General features: G+C 35.7%; 1 protein-coding gene across 1 annotated transcript in view; it reads left to right on the forward strand.

Moving 5' to 3' along the window:
* LOC102905426 (uncharacterized) overlaps positions 1-27550 on the forward strand; it is a 163945-nt gene that overhangs the window by 66701 nt on the left and 69694 nt on the right. The window contains exons 28-40 of the mRNA XM_042275419.2: positions 1014-1110; positions 3937-4001; positions 7754-7850; positions 10571-10611; positions 10702-10774; positions 12890-12963; positions 13377-13476; positions 16451-16524; positions 17970-18066; positions 19546-19619; positions 22052-22148; positions 24825-24856; positions 24949-25021. Coding sequence (XP_042131353.1) covers positions 1014-1110; positions 3937-4001; positions 7754-7850; positions 10571-10611; positions 10702-10774; positions 12890-12963; positions 13377-13476; positions 16451-16524; positions 17970-18066; positions 19546-19619; positions 22052-22148; positions 24825-24856; positions 24949-25021 — 994 coding nt within the window. The remainder of the gene's footprint in view (positions 1-1013; positions 1111-3936; positions 4002-7753; positions 7851-10570; positions 10612-10701; positions 10775-12889; positions 12964-13376; positions 13477-16450; positions 16525-17969; positions 18067-19545; positions 19620-22051; positions 22149-24824; positions 24857-24948; positions 25022-27550) is intronic.

Consider the following 27550-nt stretch of genomic DNA (forward strand, 5'->3'; position numbering starts at 1 on the left):
AGAGTTAGTTTCAGTTTGTTATTCTTACAAAGATCCACTTATTCCTCTGGGAGCTGAATGTTGAGTTTGGTGTACCAAAGTATTTTCCTTGTTCACCGCTTCTGTTTATTCGTCACTGTCATTACGAAATTTACTGGTGACACACAAGAAAGTCTAAGTATGAAACACAGAAGACTCTAAATATAGAGGGTCTGTAGCATTTTTACATAATATATAGTAAATATCTGTTTAGTTCATAGGACAGATGTTGAACTTTGGTTTGAAAAGTAGATGGTACAACACAAGTCCATGACAGAGTTCATTTTACATGGCCATGTTAACACCAATTCCTCCATCAACGAAAATGGGGATATCATTTAATTGAGAGATTTGACATGAGATTTAATATGAGAGTATGCATTTTAATTTCTGTTGAGAGAACCATTTTTATTGTAATTATAAGATGACCACACTATTTTACCACCAGGATATAAAAGGAAACACAATTTTATTTTGCTAATTTTTTTTGACAATGGTAGTAGATTCTCATTAACCTTTATTTTTGGTTCTACAATGCTCCTAACTGTATTCATTTATGAGTTGTTTTGTTATAAATGGGAGTTGAACACATTTGTAGTGGTGACTTTAATTTGAAAATAATATAAATTAATTTTGGCATTTATTTTTATGAGGGATAGTTCCTAAATGTGGACATATGCAATATAATCATTTTCGCAATCACCAACAAATAGTCTTAAGCAAATCCTTACTTATTGACATATACTTAACAAGCACTCTTGTTTCTATGACAATGTTTTTCTGGGCTTCCATGTTCAGTTTTCATTGTTAGTGACTATGTGAAGACAAAGTTACTTGGTTTAAATAATGTATATGCACCCTGTTCAAATGACATGAACCGCAACACATACTTTCTTCATTTTCTAGCTTCCAAGTTTTTGAAATAAGGTATTCAGATTTTCTTAGAAATGAAAAGGGTATGTTATGTTACTCATTTTTAATATTGCTTTTAACAGACCACCTCAGATCCTCTACCACAGAAAGTAGATGTGAGTCACTTAGCTAGAAGCAGAGATCAGAGAGGAGAAAATACAGCCAGAGAAGAACTGAAAGGTAAATTCCATATTTTATAAATAACCTTTAAAGAAATGTTTATATAAATCAGGAAGACTAATACAAGCATGCTGGACACAAATATATTTACCTATTTCTCGTACAGTAATAAAATGATAATCAGAATGGTGTGTAATATACTCTCTTGAGTGTGACACTAAAGCAGCTGAATTATTAAATAGATTACAAAGCACCATAATATCTTAGGAGTAGAAAGACACAAGGAAATGGAGAGAATACATGATGATAAATGGCAAGAAATTTATTTAGTATAGGGAGTAACATAAACTGAGGAGGGTGTATACAGAGATGTGGGCAAAATTACTGAACTCCTTCAAGAAGTAAATGTTAGGAGATAAGTATTATAAGTATATAAACTCCTGTCTGTTACCTCACTGTGCCTAGGCAGCAGAAGCACACACTTCCATTCCTTTTCTTCTCCTCCCTCTTGGAACAGAATTGGGCATTGTAGTTCTCCATCACACAGACCCATGTTCAATATTCCTCAGGTAAACAAAAAACATAGGTGGTCATTTGTACAAGATTAGAAATTAATATCCTACACTGTGCTACTACTTAGTGTCATATGTGATAACATATGAGAACTTGAGAAAGAACAGACTGAGTTGTGAGGTGGTCAGCCTATCAAGACCAACTCAAATATCCATTTGGAAATATATGAAATTTTCTTCAGTTTTAATCTTGTAGACATGAGAACAAGGGACAGTCAAAAGGTTTTTAAAAGACAATTTGAAGATAAAAGAATTATAAAGATAATTGCATATTGACCATGGATTCTTAAATTTGTTGAATCTCTGTGATAAAATTGACATTGGAAATTTGCGGCTCTAGAATTCTGTATTTGTCACTGGTCAATCAAGAGACCTCTGGCCAAATACATAGTTTCGGAGGCATGGTCATCCAAGTTCCATGTAGAGGACCATTAGATGATGGTGTGACACATCACAACGCAAAGAAGGACAATTGCTGATGAATCTGGGCATGACTCTAGATAAGAGGAGAGTTCCAGAGTGACAAAGAATAAAGTATTTTCATCTTGTATTGGAATCAGCCTATTAATTCCCCATGATATAAATTATTCTGTTATTCTGATTGTATTGATCCTTTAATCCCAGCTCTGGGGAGGTAGAGACAAAAAGATAATACAAAAGTAACATGAATTTTATAAATGTGTAATCCTTGATTAGGTAGTTGTTGTTGGTTAGGTAGTTGTCCTTGATTAGGTAGTTGTCCTTGGTTAGGCAGTGGTCCTTGGTTAGGCAGTTGTCCTTGGTTAGGTAGTTGTCCTTGGTTAGGCAGTTGTCCTTGGTTAGGTAGTTGCTTCATTAAACAAAGCCATTGAGGACAAACTCAATATATGAAACCAACATAATTTTTTAGGACAGGTCATTAAAATATTTATCTCCCAGGTCATAGAATTGCTGTCATGGGTTGAACTGCACCTACTTACAAAGAACTGATGACTATGTGATAACTCATTTTATTTTATTTTTATTCATGCTCTCTTTCCTGCGTCAGCATGGGTGTGTGTGTGTGTGTGTGTGTGTGTGTGTGTGTGTGTGTGTGTGTGCGCGTGCATATTTGTATGTATTTTCTGTCTACATGTGAGCAATTGTATGGGAGCCAATGTCAACCTCAGATGTTGTTTTTTGCTGTTTTGTTTTGTTTTGTTTTTTCACCAGAACATGGAGATCCATGTTAGGCTAAGCTGGCTGGCCAGTGAGCCTGAGGCATCCTCATGTTCTATCTCCTCAGTGAAGACATCAGATAGCAAGCTGAGTCTTAAAAGAGGACAAGAATGGTGTCACCAAACTGTACAAAACCTTTCTGAATATCTGTGTTCACACATGGGTAAAACAATAATTTTTATAACGAAAATAACCGTTGTTCAAACCTTTCTTTTCTTCCTCTTGTGTGCACTACTGTTTGTGTGCACATATGCCACAGTTCTTATGTGGAGGTCAGATGATAGCTTGTGGAGGTCAATACTTTGCTTCCCTGGGATTGAAGTCAGGTGATAGGCTGGGTGGCAAGTGTCATGACTTGTTGAGCCATCTTGCCAGTCCCAATTAATAATTTTTATGACAATGAAAACAGCATACACTGAGGTTGAATACTTTTTCTTAGCATTTATACATTTAAATTGATTTAATAAATTTATTGGTTGTAATATTAAGGCAACTCCACGTAGTTAAAAAGGAGGTTTATTTTGTGGAGTAACTTACAAGTAAAGGGATAGGTTAGAGGGTCCAGGAGAGGTGAAGCACAGTCTAGCAGTGTTCTCTGGAGAACTCTGCTAGGTCTACATTCAGCATCCAGGATCCAGGAACCAAGAGAGCCAGCACATCTGGATCTTTGGTCTTCAGGGCTCCTGTCTCCATCCCGCCTTGTAGGCATGACAGTTACTGAAGCCTCAATGGGGGTAGTACTTCCAGGTCAAAGCTGAAACAGCTACCCACTACATAAATTTCTGGATGAATCTTTGAAATCATTATATTCCTTGTACCCAGAGCAAACTATAGTTTGTATAAATTAAATGTACACACATATATGTATATCACATATATATGGATAGTCTATATTTCAATTTCCATATTTCAAATTCTATAATTACAAGTATTTCTCAGAATTACATCTTCAACTACAGATTAAGGGTAACTAAAACAATTCCTTGAGAGAATAAAAGTTCAAATTTTAGCTAAGTTTAAACAATATTTCTTTTCATATATGTTCATGCTATGTAATTTTGTTATATTTTGTTATGTTTTATTGTATTTAAATATATGTCCTTGTCATTATTATCAGGCAATGAAGTAACATCCATAGAAAAGTACAGAAGGCTTGATAGCAGTGAAAGTATAGAATCACTGGTATGTAACTATTTATTAAAGGACCTTATTTAACACTGCTTTCTTTTGTTTTGCTAATTGTCACACACAAAATTATATGTCTGGTTATTCAATAGAATAATTGGTCACAAATTGTTTAATTTAAAAAATATTTATCTTATTGTAATTGTTCAAATCAATCTGCAGTAGTTAAGAGATACACTTTATCTTATCATCTACTGCCAAATATCATCATAGAAATTACCTGTGCTTCCAAGTATATGAATTCTGTATCACACTAAAGGGATATATATGTATACACACACACACACACACACACACACACACACACACACACACACACACACAAAACCATTAAGGCTTATGAGTAAGCATTTGGAATTTTGAACAAGATATTGGGATGGTCACAAAACTAGAGAGATATTTTAACGGAATTTTCCCAAGGGCCTGCCCTGAGAAAATCCCTCCCAGGGTCCTGGGGAAGATGCTACATCTGACATGGGGTTATCTGAGGGAATAGAATCTATGTACTCCATGCTCTTTTGTCTGTTTATTTCTCTAAGACAAAATCCTATATATACAGCTTCGGCTCCATCCTCACATACAGCTCCTCTCTGTACCTACTGCCCTGTTATAGTCCTAACTAAGCTCCTATGCTTTTGACCTTTTTGTCTGTTCCTTCATCCTCCATCTTTCCTTCCCTGCTCCTTACCACTGCTCTGAGAAACTCTGCCTCCTTCTCTTCTCCCTGGGCAGAAGGCTGTGTCTACCATCTGCAGAAACTGCCTTGTCCTTTCTCTCCCAGCCATGTGACTATGCTCTGGCCAGGAATCCCACCCCACCCTTCACTAAACCTGGATATACACCTCCTTTTTCTGGGTCAGTTGCTCTGGAATGCCGTTTTCCCTGTCTGGGGAAGAGAGCTCTGAACTTCATCTGCATAAGAAACGAAGCCATGCATCTACAGCCTGCCTGTCTCCTAGGCCCTGCAGGGATGTTTCCTAGTGGGTCAGCAGTAGGTCTGAGAAGCTAAACTGTTTGCCATATAGCCTAGTAGTATATGGGCACACAAGAATTTCAAAGCAGAAGACAGCTGATATATAGTAATAAGCTTAAGAACACCAAATATTCCTTGATAAATGGCTTCCTCTTGAAGGATTCCTTGGCTAGTCAAGGTATAGCTTATTACATACAGCTGAATCTCTATGATATATTCTTGTAGCCCACTGCAGTATTAAACTATGATCGTTATAGTGGGTCAGTAATCATGTTTTCAAATCAACAGTCAGTAATATTAACTTTAGAGTTGCAATCCCTTAATGTTTTCTTAATGAGTCTATCTAGCAATATAGAATGTAGGGTCATACAACTTACTGCAGTGCCCACTAAGAGTATATACATTTTCAACATGGAGGCGTGTTTGTGCTAACTCATAAGGGTACCTGATGATTAATCTCCACCTAAAGTCTGTAGAGTAACAAATTTTATAAAGTTCCTATGCCCTGCCATTAGCAGACCTGAGGATGATCTTAGCACAGATGGTTTATCTTGGTTTGCATATCCATGCAGATTCATTTTCAGAAAACTTTTAATATCCAGGTACCGTTTTAACATTCCCACTAGGCTTGGGATACTCCATACTACATATCAAATGTTTTGACTTTGAATATATTGCTACTATTTATTGCCTATCTACTGCATGGTAGACGTTAAATAGGTAACTCAGATAAGCACCCCTGACACCTGTAGAGGAGTGCAGAGCTAGTAAGATGTAAACATGACAAGATGTTTGACTATCAAGAGAGTCTGTAGTTACACTCAGTTGGGTTTGGGGTGAAATCCTGTAGTTAGAGTCAATTGTTACTTGTGATATTTAAGCTATACCCTAACAATTGAGGACATGTCAGCCATGCTAATGAATAAGAAGAAAGCCCACTTGCCAAAATGTAATAGGTCACATCTGTTCCTTGGGTGGCTCTTCCATCTAGTGAGTGGCCAAGGAGCAGGGATGAGACAAATATCCTCAGTCATCTTAATACTCAGAATATACAGATAAAAAAAAAAGTGCAAATAGTTGCCTGGCACATTTCAGACACTGAGTGAATTCTTGTGCTTCTTTTCTTACTAGTTGACTTGCCACTCATTCTTAGAAGGTCTCCCTTAGTTGTGTTTAAGTTGCATATTGTTTCTAAGGTTTACAGAAAATTATAAAAATTTTTAGACCAAATTTAAATTTGGTCCAAAATAAAGTTTCTTACCGTTTATGTAAGGTTAGCAGAAAATTATCTTAATTTTTTAGTCCACATCTAAATTTGGTCCAAAATAAAGTTTCTTACAGTTTATGATTTATAATTCATATAGGTTTATAATTCCAATTATTTTCTTATTGTTAAGAGTGTTACAGAAGATACAATTTTTTTTTTTACTAAATTCTTTAGCTTAAATAGGCAATGTACAATGTTGTCCATATAGGCAGTGTGACATATAATTTAACCATTCACTAGTCAAATGCTCTCTTTTCCTCCAACATAAAACACTGTTAATAGAAATATTCTAAGTCAGTTACACCCCATTATACCCATTGTATTGATAGGAATTTGTCTCAGTGCATAAATTTTTTCAGTGTGTTCTCATTTCTCAGGAAATTCAATGCAGATTTTTGTTTTCTGTATGTATTTTCTTGTTGATAGCTTCTTTGTATTTTCTTTAGTAGGAGCCATTTATTTATCATGATCATTACTAAATGACATTTGGTGACAAAGAAAGCACATTCAGATGCTTTATTCATTTAGGTGTTCTAAATACAAAGAGATTCTTGATCTTGCATGATGTTAATGTTTTTGAATGTACTGGAGAGATATTAAATACTGATTTAAAAGGGTGCATGTTGTAGAACAAAGCCTTATTGAAGCCTCCATTCTACCTGGTCCTCATTAGTGCAGATTCTCCATCTATAAAATGGAGACAGATTTCTGTTAGAAAGTTGATACCTGTAGGAGGCGTGCCCATTTCTGAAGAGAAACAGAGGAGGAATGGGTTATGGGGGTAGGTAGTGGAGGGAAGGTAGGGGAAGAGAATGGAAGGAGAGGAGGGAGGGGAAACTTTAGTTACGATGCAAAATAAATAAATAAATAATAAACAGGAAAAACATCATGTGAACATGTTACAGCATCATATAGTATGATTTTATCTTTTTATGATAACATTAAAATTTTGATAATGAATTTATATTTTCAGCATAGGAAATGAGATTCACACTTTTTTTTGTTTGTTGTCATGGAAATATTAGATTTCTCAGGATCTTTACCTTTGTAGTGGCATGTTCTCCTCACCATTTATATTCATTTGCTAGCTGCTTTGTTAAAGATTGGAGTATAATCATGTGCTCTGCTTATTTTAATTTGGAAAAAATACATATGTTCTTTAGAATATTTTCATAAGTTAAAGGAATTATTTGCATATATAAGTGAGTTCAATTTTTATTTTTAAGTATTAGTATAAATATATTCAATCATGTCTTACACACTACCATATACTTGACACTTACTACTATTCTTTCTATGAAAATGGTCTTCATGGCTTATTATGTTCTTGTTTTATATTATCCAAAAGAAGTCAAAAGCTGGAATTGATAGATAATGTATATTAACATTTCTGTACAAATGACATGTAGCAAAATAAAATCTTTCATTAATTTATAGTCTTTGCTTTTAAAATGAGAAGCTGTGGTTTCTTGGAATGTAAGAATTCTTTTTTTATGTTGGTATTCCCAGCCTACGGCTGAGTCTCCTCTGCAGAGGCAAGATGTGGGTCATTTACCAGAGACTGACGATCCAAGAAGAGAAACTACTGGAAATGGTGAAATGAAAGGTATGAATTATACTTTATTAGCAGCCTGCTGATGGAATATGTATTTAAATCATGACAATCAGTTCCATAGCAGACATATTTTTACTTATTAATTATATAGTAAGTTAAAAGAGAAGCTAAATGGTAGGAAGATTTATAGCTATTCCTGGTTTAGCAATTCCTGTAATTGATTGTGCCAGTAATGTAGAAGAATTTTTGAATAAGTTATAAGAAATGGTACTATCAGAGGGGTGGTTAGATATAGTGAATGAAGAGAAAACAGGGAAATGATAGAAGGGAATGTTCCGAGTGCAGTAACAGAAGCCAGGGCAGGGGTGTATTGTGGTTAGAAATGCATCCCTTGGCCTCTTACTTTCCATACTTGGTCCCCATCTGGTGGCACTGTCTGGAAATGCTGTCACTCTCTTGGAGGTGAGACTCTATTGGATAAAGTGGGTCACTGAAGACATGCTGTGATGTTTTTTGGCCCATCAACACCTGCTTCTATGCTCTGCTTGCAGACTGTGGGTCGGATGTGGCTTTCTGATCCCCTGCTCCTGCTGCAGAAAGAGCCGAAAGCCATCATCCAGACTAAATCCTTCTTTTGTCAAACTCTTCCTTGCCATGTATTTTTTGTCCAGCCATGAGAAAAGTAGCTAATATAGAATGTACAGAGGAGTGTATGAAAATCCTTTAAAATTAACAATGGCACATTGATAATGTTTGAAGAAGAAATATTATTCTAAGGTGTAACTGGGTATTGAAAGTACAAAAGAGAATGCCATTAATTCCTTCTTTCATACCATGGCGATGGCATTATGTATCATAGTACTCCATCATGAAGACACATGTTTTATTTACCTAATGTGCATAGAAACAAAGTTATAAGTCATATGTGAAAAGAAATCAATAAAATACAAAAGGTTGCTCTCGGGATAATAAATTACTCAGAAGGAGAGAAATGTGGAGAAAGAACCCCCAGGTTCGTCTGTGCAGTGCCAATGGAAGTCATGGCCAGTTCACGTAGCCACTCTGAAATGTATGTCTTGAGGTAGTTTTGCAAGCATGACAACAGGAATAGAAGAATGGGTAATATTATAGAAAGGAAAACTGAAGTTATAGATTCAGGACATCGACAATAGATTTTTCAATTTGTTGAATAATCTCTGTTGTACCATGATTCAATGGCTCTGGGATTATGGGTTTATCTTTTGTTGTAAGAGGTACCTGATCTACCAAGCCTGAGGAGCAGTTATTTAACTTCTGTACAATGGTCCACTGTCTACTAGGTCAATACACAGCCAAAACAAGTGAAGGCTTGCTTCTGTTTCCAGTGAACAAGTAATTTGCAAAGAGACGAAGAATAAAAATTTTAGTTTCTTGTGGAGTCAGCATATGATAGTTTATGTAAGGAAATGAATCCATATTTCTAATTTTATAATACAAAGATATTACTGCTAAATACAAAAGAAGAATGTGACATACGTAACAAAAATTAGCAGAATGAAGTCTATAATTCTATTGGGTATTTGAATTTTAAATGAGATAATGCCATGTGAAGAATACAAACATTAAAAACATTGGAATTTGTGCTGAGGAAACTTGAGTACTTACTTCAGGTAGGTTCATCACTTATGCATCCAACCCAGAGATTCAGTATTCATAGCAGCATAGTTTGATGGAAGCAGCATTAAATTCTAGTATTACAGTGAGCTCATCATTTCAATTCTCTCCAGAACTCTCAGATATTAAATTTTTCATTCAGTCACAAGGATCTGTGTTATGCAGATGATGTCACCACTAATAGAAAGCACTGGCTAGTTGCACATTAATGGAACAGAAATGAACAAAATGTAGCAAAGACCAAGGTGCAATAAAATTATGTGCTTATAAATAATATATACATATATGTAATGATAAAGAAAATACATTAAGTTATTTCTTTTCCAAATCACACAATTGTGGGATGTACTTATTATTCCAATGATTTTGTCTGTAAAAGTGTACAAATACCCACTCAATTTTGATGTTCTATTTCAATGATGAAACCAAATACCTATAAATTTCAATGTGTGGTTTATATATGTATTTGAACGAGTTGATCTAATGACATTAAGGTACCCAATCTGGGGTAAAAAATGTAAATATATCAGCACCCTGTATGTATTTGAATAAAAAAGGATTAATACAGTCATATAACCAAGCAGTCCCAAGTTCATGAAAAATTTCATGGATATAACTGTATTCTACATTTCCTAGATCCAATCCTCATCATGTCTTTATTCTTCCTGAATTACAGAACAAGGGAATGACAATTTGTTATAGTCTGAGAGAATGAGTGCTTCTGATACATTCTAATGAATATATCTTCTTGGGCTGTTTCCATCATCTTTACAGCAGCATACCTTTGCTGACCTGCTTTTGTCCTTATTAGAAACCACGCTTCTCTTCACTTCCCAGCATGTTCAAATCAGTGTATTTGCATTTTACTATGTTCATTAGAATTTCCATCTAACTCTAAAATTCATACTTTTAAATAAGTCAAAACTTTATTATTATTTCTATTAGTTTGCTTTTCTCACCTAAAACTAGGAAAAGAGACAAGCAATTGTCCATGGGGAGCAAAATCTAAGCAATTTCAATGCCCTGAGTTAACTACTAGGGTTCACATCTTTATAAGGTTTGTATCGTTGACACTTTCCTTTGCCTATTTTATATATTACTGACTGTATATCTTTTAGTATTTTTAGACTTCTCAAAGGAAGACCCTTCTCAACTCAAGGTAATAAATGTTATATTGTTCTGTACATAATTGACAACATGTGTTATGCCAAAAATACTCATTAAATTACTTTTCTCAATATCTACACAGCCTACCATTAAAAAGAAAAGTTCATTTCTGAACAGAGAAGTGGCAAAGAGGCATGAAAGGTCATGGGAGTCAGGTAATTTAGTGTATTGATCATTGTGGTAAAAAGTAGTTTAAAATACACGAACTGTTTACCATATTCTCAGTATTAATCGTTGTGCTAAGAAGTGGTTTAAAATATGTGAACTATTTACCGTTTTCTCATTATGCCATCTTTGTTCCCTTAATGTGAGGGAAGAATTTGACACATCCTTGTTGATATTGGTGTTTGAGTAAATGGTATAAAAAAGTCTGAGGGGAAAAAAGATTTTAAAATGTAAGATTATGCAGATATTTTGGTGTATATGGTTCCCCACTCTAGAGTTCAGAGTTTGAAATTCTGTACCACTTGCGAGATTCTCATTGGTTGGTGACTAAGTGTATGTTTTTTGTTTTTTTAAGTTTTACAGCCAATTATTGGAGAAGCAGCCGCCACTGAGCATGCCTGTGTTTTCTGATACTAATGAGATTTGAGTCAAATTCACTTGGCCTTTGTAGTTCAGGTCTATCCTGAAGAATGAAACTATTGCTCAGTGTGTGTGTGTGTGTGTGTGTGCGTGTGCGTGTGCGTGTGCGTGTGCGTGTGCGTGTGTGTGTGTGTGTGTGTGTGTGTGTAGTGAAGACACATTTTCTTTCCTCCTGGGTCTCAAAATCATTTGGGAGTATGCACTCAATCTTTCTTCTATTTTCTTTGCCTTGGCATTCAATGTCTGTGCTGATTCACACTTAAGGTCCCTTGCTACAGATCACACAATTTAATTAAGTATTATAAAGTCATGTGCTATAATGTAACATAGTCTTATATGTGTGAATATTTTCTATTAAGTATCATTTTGTATGTAATTAAGGATTACAAGTTATCTGTTGTGGATGATAGCTAAGCCGCAAATCCCAGTGCCTACCCAGGAGTGATTCCTCAGCTTCTTGCTTTCTATCTCTGTCTACCTCCACCTACTTCCCTTTGAGTGTTAGAAGCAAGAGCTTCCTGTTACAAGCGGGTGTTTTACAGATGGGTGTTTTGTCCCCAGGTTGCCTGGTAATTCTTCAGGTGTCCTTGTACCTCAAAAGGAAGAAACCCAGAACAAGACAACTAAACATGTCACATCACTTCAGAACACTATGAAACACAGAACCAAGCAGTCAGTGACATTTAACAAATAATTGAAGTTCTTTATTCAGCACATTTCCTACAGTGCTTCAAGTACCTAGTGTTCTTTCATTCCTTCACTGTGCTTTTATTTACTTAGTAACAATTATTATAGATTGATGATAAGTATTGACAGTATTAAATTCTGAGTATTTCTGCACCATTTCCAAGAAATGGCTCAAGTCAGTGGTCCTTATTTTGAACATTTCCTAAAATAAATCAATCCTCTAACACATGTCACATCCTGCTGACATCCCTTCTTCTTCCATTTGAACATGGAAATAAAATTAAAATGAATACAGAAATCAAAAACAAATAAATCAAGAAACACTTGACTCCTTATGAGGTTGTGTATAACTCCAACTTTATCTTAACTTCCACTACACTGCTCTACCCCTAATGCGGGCATGACCTTGGGACACTTAAAAAGATATCTAAGTATCCAAACATCTATGATGCTTTAACAATCAAAATTTGGTCAATTCTGTGACCTTGAATTTTGATCTATCTTCCCTTTTCTCTCACGTTCCCAAGCAAGCATTTCCTATTCTCCACAAACTCATATATTTTAGAGTAATTTTAGTCTCCACCTTGTTTCTATTACATTTTTTGTTCCACCTTTCTAGATATTTCAGTACACATGTAAAATTGCCATGGTAACTATCTTTTAAAGAATTTTATCTTCAACTTAACAGTAGAGGTAAATGAATACATTAGATGGAAAGTTTTTAATTTTAAAAAAATTTAAAACTAGCCGGGCGGTGGTGGCGCACGCCTTTAATCCCAGCACTCGGGAGGCAGAGGCAGGCGGATCTTTGTGAGTTCGAGGCCAGCCTGGGCTACCAAGTGAGTTCCAGGAAAGGCGCAAAGCTACACAGAGAAACCCTGTCTCGAAAAAACCAAAAAAAAAAAAAAAATTTAAAACTTTTCTATTGGTATCTGTAGAATTTCATTTGACCTACCATTTTATTATTTTTTACTTACTTATACATGTATCTTTATCAGCAGACCCAGACAAAGAAATGATATCAATAGAAGAGCAAAGAAGTCATATGATTGGTGAAAGGGTTGAGTCACTGGTATGTAAATACTAAACTAAAAGTTCCCACTTAATACTGTGCTTCTTACACAGCAGCATCGTCAAATGAATCATACACCATATTGACATATAGAGTAACTGCTTGCTATTTAGTATTTAGTTAAATAAATATTTTAACTCACTATTGTTATAAGACATTCTTAGAATTAGCAATGCTTCAGAGATAAACTTTGTTTTTCCTCAGTGGAAAATGTCTTTCTCAAAATGATGTATAGCTCTATGCGCATAAAGCCAAAAAAGGCCTAATGGCTCAAAGAAGTATGGGAAATAAGAATTTTAACATATTGGAATGAAATTAACATGAATAACAAAATCCTTAAAAAATAAATGAGAACCCTTTATTATTATTATTATTGGAAAACATGTGTAACTAGAATTTCAACTTAACTTCAGCAGTCTGCCACTGGTTGTACTGAGCAGAAGGAAGATGTGGGCCATTTAGCTGGGGCTGGAGATCAAGGAAGAGAAAGTATGACAAGATATACAATGAGAGGTATGAACTACACTTTATTTATAGTCCTCAGATGGAAAATCTATTTAAATAAGCTGGAATGAGAGATGCTAGCAGGCAAAGCTTGTACTTGGCTTATATATAGGCAAGCATAAGAGATGCCGAATAGTGGCAAGCTTAATGTAATCCAGTGTCAATACTACATCAGCTGACATATTGGATAAACTACAGGCAGTGTAATGTGTGAGAGTTCTAAGGGATAACCAAGGACAGAGAGAAAACTGAATGATGAGGAAATCATGGAATGATCAAAATGAGTTTAGGATGTGTGGTTTAAATGTGAAATGATCATGTGTTTGTACACTTGTTCCCTGTTGTTGTGGCCAAAGAAGGTTGTAAACTCAATGTGGGTAGAGGCATCCTGGGAGAAAGTGTGTCAGTTGGGCTGGACAAGAGTTTTTATAGCATTTCATGTAAGGTCCTGTACATACAATATTGTTGCATGAATCTTAGAAGGTCTTATTAATAAAATCAAATCTGAGGCCAGTTATTGGGGTGAACACTGGAAGATCAGAGAGACAGAACAAGCCACAGCTAACCTCACCTGGCCAACTTCCCAGCTGATCTTGTTTCCTCAGACTGGAAGCCTCTGTGTCCTCATATCCGAATGGCTCTCAGCTGAACTGTGCTGCTCAAAACCTAAAAGCTTAACCAGCAAAATGCTTCTAGTTTCTGGTCCTCACGCCTTAATCTTTCTGCTTTCTACCATCACTCCCTGGGATTAAAAGCTCGCTTTCTGGGATTGAAGGTTGTATCCCTTCAATATGCTTGGCTGTATCCCTGAACAGATGGATTTCTGCCTCTAGAATGCTAGGATTAAAGGCGTGTGCTACCACTGCCTCTATCTAGTGGCTTTTCTGTTCTCTGACCCCAGATAAGTTTATTAGGGTACACCATATTTTGGGGAACACAATACCACCACACAATATCCATGTTTATGTATGGATACGCTATTCCCAGCCTGCCCCTTTTGTTCTTGCAGAATTCCTCATACTTGAGAAGGACTTTCTGAAATAGGATGCCTTAATGCATCATAAACACAAAGAGCATTGTAGAGTACAAATGAATCATAGTCCACGAAGTTTAATATGTCATTTAGTTTATTTCTTACTTTATTTTATAGTCTCCAAATAATGATTATAGTGACATCTTCCAGGCTTTCCAATTGGTGCATTTATTGATTCAGTAACAATTAATTATATACTAACTGGATATTGAAATTTTTGAGTCCTGAATGTTTCTGGAAACAAGTAGTTCAAGCCCAACCTTATTGTAAACTTGTGTCTTAAATGATATCATCCTGTGATACATGTTCACCCTGCTGACAGTCCTTCCTCTACAATGTTACATTGATCTACATCTAGCACCTTTATGACCATGAGATGCTTTAAAATATTAATCACTAATCATGTAAATGTATAATATTTTGATTAATTTGATTTATAATATTTTAATAATCAGCATCTGTCCTGATCCTGTGACTCTGTGTTTTCATGTCATGTCTTTCATATCCCCAAGAAGGTAGCTCTTAAAGTTCCCCAATAATTCATATATTTTAGAGCGACTATTCCCTCCTTATATTCCTCCTGAATTTCTTGACAATTCCCACCCTATTGTGCACCCAACCTCTCAGTTTTGACTAAGTCCAGGCTTACCTGTTGGAAACTCTGCCTTCATGCCTTTGCTGAATCTATACATATTGATCCTTAGCATGTCATGGGATATTAATAAATTATTGATGAGTACGATAAATGACTATTTAAATAAATATGATTTAAAATTTTCTTCTTTTCAATTCATCATCTCAAAATTTACACATGCAGTTTTTTACAGTTGATGTATTAATGTACAGTAGGAAAATAGATAATTGTAAAGGACCCCAAAATAGAGGTGCTTATTTTTCTGGAAAGATGACCAATCAATGAAAGTTAAACAGAGCTGATTGAACCTTCACAGAAGGAAGCAATAAGTCAGGAAACATTAAATTGTATGTGATAGTTAATTTTGTCAACTTGACATCTCCAAGCTCCACCTGGGAAGAGACTCAATGAAGGCTATCTAGGCCAGTTTTGCCTGTGAGTATATATGATATATATGAGAATATATGATATGAGAGATCTTACCCACGGTGGAGGACATAATTCCCTATGAATTGGATCCAGAACTGCACAAGAGTGAAGAAATGAAGCTGAGGGCAAGCATGCATGGGCTGGTTTTCTCTAGGCACTGGACAGATATGGCTAGTGGCTTTAAGTTCCTGCCACACCGACTTCTATGCTATGATGACAGTAGCCAGTAATGTGAGCCAGGGGAAGTATCTCAGAATACAAAACACAGCATTTCATTCTCAGGAAAAGTCACAAATTTCTAAAAACCTAGCAATCAAAACCGACTTGTATTAGAAAAATCGACGCAAGACTTGCTTTTTGCCCATGTATTAATCACAGCAACAGGAAGTAAAAACTAGGACAATATATATGTGTTCATAGTCACTGAACAAAGAATAGTGTTGGTTTGGGCCATGAATATGCACATGGTGTCCTAAGTCTTCTGTTATGAGGCTGAGAACAATGTATACTGTGAATCTGAATACAATAATATTCTAAAATATTATGTCTAGGGGTATGTTCATTCATGTAAGCTTGAAGGATTTGTGGATGACCTTCTGAAATCATTCCATATCTCTGAACTTTGTACAGTCTACTGTCACTCTTTAGATTCACATAAATCTTGAGTGATCACAAGTATCTCAGAAAGTCTCAACTAAACATAAAGGGTCCTCAAAACTACAAAATTGGAATGAATGTGATCAAAGTATAATGTATAGAATTCTTAGGGGATAAAGAATTATTAAATATGAACACTTAAACTAATTAGTAAAGATTTCTATTTCTATTTATAAGTTTATCTACTACTACACTGTAGTTAATGTTACTTAAATATTTGCCTTCAACAGTAGCTCTATGCAGAGAGGTGTCAATCACAGAAGAACAAAGCAGACAAGATAGCCAGGAAAGTGTTCAGTCGTCCGTAAGTAAATATCTAAATTGTTTTGTATGACAAGACAGCACAAGCCAAGAAAATTGCTTGTCATATTACCCTATGGAATAATTGATCACATCTTTATTTAATTAAATTAAATTTACTCTCTTGTAATCCTTAGTTTATTCTTCAGAGTCTTCATGGAGTACAAACTAAACATCTGCTTTATTATGTAAATAAATAGCTTTCAGAAAATTACCTAAGCCTCCTTGTGTGTAAATTCTGTAATACTGTAAAGCTAACTTTACAATACTATCTGATGAGTAACCAGAGAAATATACCTGTTACTTCACCTAAATCCTCCATTTCCTTCAAAGCAATAAATTGCTTCAACATTTGATACTCTTTTATCAATTATTCTAATAAAAGTTAATTTTGATTTTTAACTTTTAAGTTATTTCTTCATTTTTTCTGAGAGTGGAATATTGTGTTTTATATCCTAAGATATTTTCCTTGTCAAGTTCTATTTGTATTGTGTAGTGAGATTCATTTTTTATTTTTATCATTACCAAGTAACATTCATTGAGTAGATACAAGAAACTAAAGACAGTTACTCTAAATATGCAATGCCTGCTGGGCTCTGCACAGTACATAGTATGTATTTGTTAAATACTTTGAACATATATTGAATTCTAATTAAAGAAAGGCTGTGCTGTGCTGTGTTGTGTTGTATAGCAAGGTCATTTTGAAGAGTTCATTCTATGTTATTCAGGTTAGCCTCAGTTTCTCCATCTATAAAATAAGATTAAGATTTAAATAGACCTTTACCACAGAAACAATATGACATACTGTTGTTATCATCATTTTTATGATAATACTAAGATGGCCATGCTCTCTTAAGCATATGCTACTTTAACATAAATATATGTCTCAACATATACATTCTGTTTTTATAATTCTCATGGCAATAATGTTAGACTCCAGTGAGTCTTCAGTTTTGGTTAATAGGATGCCCCCTAGCCGTTAAGTATTTTGTTTGTGAGTTGTCTTGTAACAGATAAGAATTTAACACACATTTGACCTGTTGTCACTTTGAAACAACAATAAATGATATTTATGATATCATGATGCTATGATATTTATTTTCATATTGGAAGGCTTTGTGTGTATGTATCTGTAGTATAAATTTTATATAAAAATTAGCAAATAACATTGCTTGCATATTTACTTGTGAAGTTTCCTTGACAACTCCTTTCTTTTCTGTGACAATGCTTCTAATGGCCTTCAAGATTTGGCTTTCCTTGTGAGTGATGTATGAAGACAAAAGTTAGACTTGATTTAGATAATGCATATGAGATTCTCTGTTACAGTGATGTGAAGTCTAGTACAGATTTCTCATATTTCCCCAGTCTCGCTGCTTCTGATTTGAGATAATCAGACCATTTTAGAAGTTGTATGGTTTTCTTCTGCGATTCATTTTTTAATTTTAACAGGTTCTCTCTGAGCCTCATCTACTGAAGGAGGATGTTGTTCATTTTGCTGGGATTCCAGTTCAAGAAAAAGAAAACATAGCAAGTATAGAAATGAAAGGTAAGGCCACCATTTATGTGTAGAGATTTGAAGGACCACTTATGTAAATCTGAACACAACATACATACCTTATGACATTAATCAAGTTAAATGGTTATAAGAATTATATCTAATCTGGTCTTTACAAATATTGAAATTATGTGTGCCACTGAAGTAGCTGAATTCTCAAATTTCTAGAAATTTGGGTATCACATTGGAATTGAAATTGTTGTTCAGTAGTCTGGTATTCTGCATCTGTCCTTGGGTTATCAAGAGGACTTTGGTTAGACAAACATTCTTTGGGAATATCTATCATTTATATTTGACAATTACAATTAAAGAATAATAGGCTCTGGATTTGAGAACAAGTATAAGGCACATGGGAGGAATTGTAGGGAGGGGAGAAATGGTAGAATGTCTTAAATATAGTACCAATATATGAAAAAATAAAAAAGATTTATGCAAAGACCTTTTGCATGATAGTTTAAGATATAAAAATATTAAATGAAAGTAAATATTAATTTGAATTCTGAGCATGTTTCTAAGCAGCAGAACAAAAACAAAAAGACAAAAAGTAAAAATTGTTTCTTATTGGAATCAGCATATTAATTCTTGTGATATTAATTTATTTGATGTTCTGAGCATGTAATTCTAAATGCTATTGCTAAATAAGAAAGAGTAATACTCAGCATGATTCATAAAACAAGTATCAAATGGTAAAAGAAAATTGTATACCAGGAGATTATATATGTGTGTGTACACTTTATAAATATGTAATTTATGAATATGTATTTCAAGTTTTATTTTCATCATCTCCTTGTGTTTTTCTGTACAAATGTGTATATCTTTTATGAGATTCAGATCTGTTTGCACTAAGCTTGAATACTGCAATGAAAATCTAAACTTTTCTCTCTCAGGATATTTTCACTTGTGTTCAATTGATGAATTTGTGGATGAGGCTTTCAGAGATCATTATGTTTGTTTAACATGTATCAAACTATATGTTTGTAAAAGTTACTTTTATAGAACATGTGTATACAGTGTGTGTGTGTGTATGTGTGTGTGTGTGTGTGTGTGTGTTTTACATGATTACAAGTATCTCCAAAAGAATTATATCTTCTTTGCTGGAAACATGGCTCAGTCATTAACAGCACTTGCTGCCTTTTCAGTGAACCATAATTTGATTCCTAGTACCCACTTCCTAGCACCTAGCACTCATAATCCATTTTAACTCTAGACCTAGCATATCTGGTACCAATTGTTGGCCTATGTGGGCATTCACACTCTGTAACATGCATGTGAATACAGACAAACGTATAAATAAATAGTAAAATTAAAGTCTTTAAAAAGAGTTACATCTTCAACTAAAAATCAAGAGTAAGTGGAAACATTCATTGGGAGAATAAATTTAAGCATCTCTAATATATATATATATATATATATTCATTTTACATATAATTTCACTTCATTTTCTTGTACTTAAATGCATTCATTTATCAGCAGTATCAAGCATAGAAGTGACATCCACTGAAGAGCACAAAATGGATAACACCTCTGAATGTTCAGAGTCAATGGTATGTAAATGTTTAAATCTAAGGTCCTTATTTTACAAAGATTTGTTTTGTTTAACAAATTAATGAAAGTAAATCAAATTACTTTGTCAGACCAGACTACCCCAGAAGATAATTTATCAGAATTGAGTATTTATTTTTTGTTTTGAACCTCTGCTTATCTAGTTTTTAGGATTTCACACATTTATACAGCACACCTTGATCATCTCCATTCCTTTCTCCTTCTCTAGATCCCTCCTTTGCCCTAGCATATCTCCATCTTTCTCTCAGTTGCATGTCTTTTGCTCTTTAATAGGCCAGTAAATGTACACATAAGGAGTCCCCCGCTGGGGTATGGCTGCTGCCACCACAAAGAAAAGTGACCCTCTCTCCCTCAGGAGCCGCCATTGTCTCCTCAGCTAAGGGTGGAGCACTGGGAATCCCTTCCACATCTTAAACACTCTTGATCTCATGGAGGCATTTGTGTAGGTATCCATAGCTTCTGTGATATCATTTGTCCAAAGCCAGCCTTTCACACTGACTCCTTCCTATAAATACTTAAGCTCATCATTGTTGGAAAATTCCTGGAATCTTCATGATTTCAAAAATAAACTTCTTTTATATTTTTGCCACATATCTTTCTGAAATTACCTGTGCCACCATACATATGAATCCTATAACATGCTAAGGGGTTAATACATAAGTTCTATGATTAAGCATTTGAAATTTTGAGCAAGATCTTTGTGATGATAGACATATTGGGTTGATGTTAAAAGGTTAGAATTTATAGTGGGTCAAGAATTATGTTTGTTTTAATCAACAGTGATTCCAATTCTAATATTGCATCCTTTAGCTTTCTAGCAGACCTCCATTCTTCTGAGATGTCTTCCATTATTCTTCCATTACATGTAGAAAATAGGGGTCAAAAAACTTACCAATGTGTCTATTAAGACTGCCTTTTGGCCAGGCGGTGGTGGCGCATGCCTTTAATCCCAGCACTCAGGATGCAGAGCCAGGTGGATCTCTGTGAGTTCGAGGCCAGCCTGGGCTACCAAGCGAGTTCCAGGAAAGGCACAAAGAAAGCTACACAGAGAAACCTTGTCTCGAAATACCGAAAAAAAAAAAAAAAAAAAAGACTGTATTTTATTCCCGTTCAACATGAGGGTATCTTTCTCCACATATGAAGGTACCTTTCTGGTTTACTTTCATGTAAAGGACACAGATTGGTATGAAAGTTTTATATATATATATATATATATATATATATATATATATATATATATATATATATATATATATATATATACACACACTGCGCTTATTGTATCTGATGATATTCTTAACAAGTTGCCTCATATTGATCTACACATCTATACAGATTGCATTTGCAGAGAAATTTTAATAGTTATGTGTTTGGGTGCTATTTGATAACTAGGCTTGATGTTCTCTTGAATATGTTTTAAATGTATAGACTGCAAATATATTGCTTTTATTACCTACTAATACTGTATGATACACATTAAAAATTTTATATTCCAGATAAGGCTCTTATCTATAGCTATTAAAAGGTTTCTGCAGATGCAGTCTATAAGGGGATGTTGGTTTTAGTTGCCCCAAGTTAATGGGCCCATTTAAAAAATAGATTTATTTATGTGTTTGAGTGTTTTCCCTGCATGTATATATGTGCACTGCTTGTGTGGCTGGTGCTGCAGAGGCCAGGAGAAGATGGTACAGAACTGGAGTGAAGGACAACTGCAAATCATCCTGAGGATGTGAAGAACTGAATCAAAGTCTCTGCAAGAACACAATAGCTCTTCATTACTGACCCATCTCTCAAGCCCCCTCCTTTCTTGTTCATTACAAAGCACAGCCTAAGATGGTGACACTATTTTGTTATCAGAATAAGAAGTGAGACCTACACACTGCTTTTGTTTTGTTTGTGGCTGTGGCAATATTACTAGGTTCCCCTGTGTCTCGATCTCTGGACATGGAATGCTCTTCACACTGTACTCATTTGAGACTGGCTTTATTAGAGCCTGGGTATAATAAGTGTGCTCTGGTGATTTCATTGGGGGAGATAAGGATGTATTTTAGAATTATTTTCATAGTTGAGATGTTATTTATTTTTATATATGTGTAATATTGTTTGTATTTTGAAATCTTAGCATAAATAATCTTAATGGTGTCTTTCCTTGCTATCATGTATTTGACGCCTACTATTCTTTCTATGAAAATGGTTATGATAACCTACTAGGTCTGCACTCTTTTTTTATTCCATGCCTATGAAGTAAAAACTTAGAAATTATTTAGATAATGTATACTACATTTCTCCCAATGACATGCAATCATACATAGTCTTCCTTAATGTCTACATTTTTCTTTTAAAATAAGAAACTCTGATTTCTTATGAGTTTGTAGATCATTTGTGCAGCTCATTTTTATGTTAAATTTCATAGCCTATGTCTGAGTGTCTTCTACAGAAGAGAGATGTGAGTCGTTTACCTGGGACTGCAGATCAAAGAAGAAAAAACATTACAAGTGGAGAGATGAAAGGTGTGAGCTATGTTTATGAGGTCCCCACTGATAGAACAGTTATGTAAATCAGGAGAACCGATATTTGAAAGTAGACGTATAATTATTTTTATATATTGAGTTAAAGAATTTAAATGGTAGTAAGATTGATTTCTAATACAGTTTCAGCAGACACTGTAACTGAATGTGTAAGTAAAACAGCTGAATTGTTCAATAAATTACAAGGCACAGTAGATCTGAGGGGAATTCAATCACAATGCAATACAGAGAAGGCATGGATTTAAATGAGGACAAAGTTATTGAGTTCCAGAAGCACCAGAGTCAGGGAAGGAGTGTGTTGTAGTTAGAAGGTGATGTGTGGCCACACACCCAAGAATATTTGGGTGGCATAATTTGGTATTGATAAGCTCTTTTTTTTTTCTTAAAAAAAAAAAAAGACACAAAGTTGGGTAGCCAATGAGGAGGGGTAGATCCAGAAAAAGTTAAGAGAAGAGAAACAAATGTGATCAAAACACAATGTATGAAACTCTCAAAGAAATTAAAGAAATAATTTATTTCTTAATAAAGAAGGTAAATCATATCCATTAGGCTCATATGTTTATATACTTGCTCCCCCACCTCTTGGCACTCTCTGGAAATGCTATTATCCTCTAAAAAATTGAGCTGTGGTGAAGAAAGTGGGTCAGTGGAGACAGAATATGAAGGATTTTGGCCTAGCTTTACTTCCTGATTTCCTCTCAGGGACTGTGATAGTGCTGGCCATGTGATTCAGTGGCTTTAGGAGTCCAGACTCATCCTTGGGTAAAACAAGATACTCTTGTTATCAGAGATTCTCACTGCTCATTACTGTGATACACAGCTAAACCAAAGGAAGGATAAATATTGATTTGGTTCTAGGCTAGTTTGAAAGAAATATGAAAGTTGCAAAGAGATAAATAATAATAAATAATAAAACTTTAGGCACCTATTGGAACCAGCATACTAATACTTTGTTATCAGTATATCTACATTTCTAGTTGTATAATACACTTGATTGCTGAATAAGGATGAATACTGTGGTCAGAATGTGTGTGTGTGTGTGTGTGTGTGTGTGTGTGTGTGTGTGTGTGTGTGTAAATAAATGAATAAAATAAGACTATAATTGTAGTAATAATTTGCTTAAAGTGAATTACCCTCTATATAAAAGAAAGCAGGAGATGTAGGTTAAATTTGGAATTCTTGGTGAGGAATCCCAAGCAAACTCCTTTCAGATAGCTACATTGAAATTATATTCAACCTCAACCACTGCAGCTGCATAGTTTTGTGGAACCAGAAATGCTAGAATTATGGAGAGCTGAATCACTTTCAATTCTCTCCATAATTCTTAAACATCTCATTTATTATATAATCAAAAGGATTCTTTACATTCAGATGATACTTTATTATCTTTTCAACTGAGTTGATAAAGAAATACTAGGATCCATAATATAGTGAGAAAATGATATAGTGAGAAAATGTATATACACCAGTACCCCTTGTGTATTTTGAAAACAAACAAACAAAAAACAACAACAAAAATCCCCGAACATTTCATAATATTGAGTGTGTCTCCAATCACTTCAGTTGGTGAAAAGGGTGTTGATATAAAGCACCATACATTTCTTTTTTTTTTCATTTTTCTTTATTAAGAAATTTTCTACTCACTCCACATGCTATCCACAGACCCTCCCTCCTCCTTCCTCTCACCCCCCAGCCCTCTTTCCCAAACCACCCCACATCCCACATCCCCAAATCGAGGTCTCCCATAGGGAGTCAGCAGAGCCCAGCATACTGAGCCTAGGCAGGTTCAAGCTCCTTCCCACTACACCAAGGCTATACAAGGTGTCACACCACAGGCACCGGATTCCAGAAGCCTGGCCATAGACTAGGAACAGGTCCCGATCCTCCTGCCTGGGTGCCCCCAAACAGTTCGAGCCAAACAACTGTCTTCCATATTCAGAGGGCCTCGTCCAGTCCCATGGGGGCTCCACAGCCACCAGTCCACAGTTCATGGGCTTCCACTAGTGTGGCCGGTCATCTCTGCACATCCTCCCATCATGATCTCAACGTCCCTCGCCTAGAGTATCTCTCCTCTCTCTCATCAATTGGATTCCTGGAGCTCAGCCCACCATACATTTCTTAAAATGCAATTTTCATCATCTCTTTGTTCTTGCTGAGTCATAGAACAAATGAATCAAAATTGCTATAGTATGACAGAATAACTTTTCCTGATATGTTACAGTAAGTGTATGTGTCCTGATGATTACCATCAGCGTACACAGGAACCATAACTCCTGAAGGTCCTGGGGTTAATATCTGACCAGAAATCATACCTCTCTTTACCACTCAGCTCATTCAAAGTGGTGTGTTTGCATTTTCTTAAGTGAGGGTCACTAGACTCATATAAGTCTGAAAAATACTACTTTTAAAGTTTAGTTAAGAACTTATCCTTATTTTTTAAACTTTTATTCCTGAGGTTTTTTTTTTTTTTTGGTATTATGAACTAAAAACATGAAAGGAGGCAAACAATTATCTCCAAAGACCAAAATCTAAATAGTTAACAATTTTCCAAGTTAGCTACTTGGATAGATTGATTCCCTTCCCTATTAGTACTGCACAGTTAATTGGTTATTTTGCCAATTTTTGCATAGCTGACTTTGTACCTCTTCATATTTGTAGGCTCTCCAAAGGACTATATGCCCCAATTCAAGGTAATACATGTTACATAGTGTCAATATGATTAATTACATGTTTTATGAATTTAAAAAAATAAATGGAATTTCTTCTCTCAACATCCATACAGCCTATCATTCAAAAGGAAAGTTCGTTTGAATACACAGCAGTAGTAAGCATGCACGAAAGTACAAGCGAATCAGGTAATTTGCAATATCAATACTGTGAAAAGAAGGTGTGTGAAAGATGTGAAATGTTTTCCATGTTCTTACTCTTATCTTTACAACTCAAAATCTGAGGAAAGAATTTGTCAATGATTCAAATGTCCTTGTTGGCATTGGTATATGAATTACAAAATATATACAAATATTAGAGACAAAAAATTTAAAATATGAGTCTAATCGTATGGCTCCCCAAGTACAGTTCACCAGGAAGTTCCTTGACCAGTTATGCAACTCCCACTGTTTAATGATTGATGTGTGCACCCTTTCCTAAGCTTACAAATAATTACTGGAAAAGTGGACATCATTGAGCACACCCATGTTCTGTAATGCACCTGACCCGTGGAATTCAGACCCATCTTTAAGACTACAGTAATTTCCCATGGTGGAAAGGGGGAAGATACATTTTCATTCCTACTGGAAACCACAAGCGATTGGAAATCTGCGAAGAGTGTTCCTTCCAGTCGGTTCACCACAGCATGCGTTGTCTGTGCTGGGTTGCAGAATGAGGTCCACTTTCACAGATCATGCGACTTAATGTAAACATTACAAGCTGTTTTCATGCCATGAACGTTTTTGGGAGCATTTCCTGGGTCAGGTCTGAGGCTGCTTATGTTGATCTTTAATGAATGCACGCTCGGATAAGCGTGCTTGCTTTGCTGGTGTGCTTTCTTTCTGCACAGTCGCTGATCTGTGTCAAGAGCGAGTGTGACAATGGGACACTTCAAACACATCACTCTCTAAGTATCTAACATTTCTTAGCAATTCTTTAAGAATCAGACTTTGGCCTAACTTACCAACTTTGCGTTTTCCTCTGTATTCCGTTTTTCACTCACTTTGCCATCTGGTAACGTCTGTTTCTCACCGGTTCATGTTTTTCATGTGAATATAACCTCCATTTGTTTCTTCCTTTGTGTTTCCACAATTTCCCGACCTCTATGCTCCTAACCACATTCTTTTGCTGCAATCCAGGCTTACCAGTGGGAAATGTATTGTTGACTTTTCCATTGACAGTGTAAAATTACCAGCCCCTACCTCACATGTAGCCATATTTCAACCAATATTTACTGAATAAGAAGAATAATGATTTATTACACAAAGATGATAGAAAATTTTGTTCCTTCCAATCCATTGCCAGATGATATGCACATATAGAATGATTTAATTATCAAAACACGATAGAAAACATGAAGGATCCTATTTGAGAAATACCTAGTCTTAACAGCCAATCAGCTAAGACTTCCTACAACTGAGAGAATTGAAAAAGCGCAAACAAGAATGTTAGGAAAGTAGACAAAACATTGGATATGTTTGCTTCCGCATATAATACAGAGGAAAAAACAGCAGTATTTCTTTTTTTAATTTTTAATGAATTTCATTATTGATTTTTGGGAATTTCACATCATGTAACTCAATTCCACTTACCTCCCAGTCCCCCCATCTCCTACCCTCACTCCTGAAGCATTACTCCAAAAGAAAATTTTAAAAATCAAACCAAAATGAAACAGAGCAAACAAGCAAATAAACAAGATAAAGAACACCCCCCCACACACACACACACCAAACAAAACCAAACCAAACCCCCAAACCTCTTTGCTTCTCCACCTTTCCTGCCTCTCCAACACCTCTTCATCCATCCTGGTGGCATTGGGAGCTGTGATGTGTCACACAGTCCACCCTCTTTTGTCCAATCAGCTTCACTAGCAAATGTTCACTGCAATGAGTCATTGATCTGGTTCAAGGCCTCTGGTTTCTGGCACACCACCCTCACCTGGATGAGCCCTAGTGGCAACATGGGCCGTGAACTTCACCACAGACTCCAGACATGGTCCAGGGCAATAGCCTGGGTCTAGATGTCACCATGGCCCCAGGTGGCATCAAAGCCCACCCAGATTGGCAGGGCTCCAGTGGCAGCTCAGCCCTTGAATACCAACATGACCCCAGGTGGCAGCCTAGACCCCAGGAATCAGCATGGCCCTCAATGGCAACAGGAACCATGGACGTCAACACAGACCCTCACTACAGTAGGGCCCGGGACCCAGACATGGCTCCCAGCTGCCTGGATGTCACCATGGCACAGGGTAATAGTACATGTCACTCAGATCTGTATGGCCCCAGCTGCAGCATGGCCCTTGATCTCCAACATGGTCCCAGGTGGCTGATTAGACCCCAGGAAACTACACAGTCTTCAGTTGTAACAGGAGCCACAGACGTCAACTAAGGCCCTATGGGCCACTAGTACCTGCCTGAATGAATGGTGGGCTGTGGATGTTTTCCGATCAGCCTGGGCCTTACAGCAGTAGTTCTGATATGAGGTTGAGAATATTGTACACTATGAATCTAAATACTTCAATGGTATTTTCCAGTTTTGTGTCTAGAGTTTGTTCACTCATGCTGAGTGGTTCATTTATGGATGAATGTTTAAAATCACCGAGTTCTCTTTACTTCACACTATCTCATGTCTACCCAAGTGACACATATAAGTTTGCGTGAGCATGTGTATATCTCACA

Source organism: Peromyscus maniculatus, chromosome 4, assembly GCF_049852395.1.
Source record: "Peromyscus maniculatus bairdii isolate BWxNUB_F1_BW_parent chromosome 4, HU_Pman_BW_mat_3.1, whole genome shotgun sequence".
In the NCBI taxonomy this organism is placed as follows: Eukaryota; Metazoa; Chordata; class Mammalia; order Rodentia; family Cricetidae; genus Peromyscus; species Peromyscus maniculatus.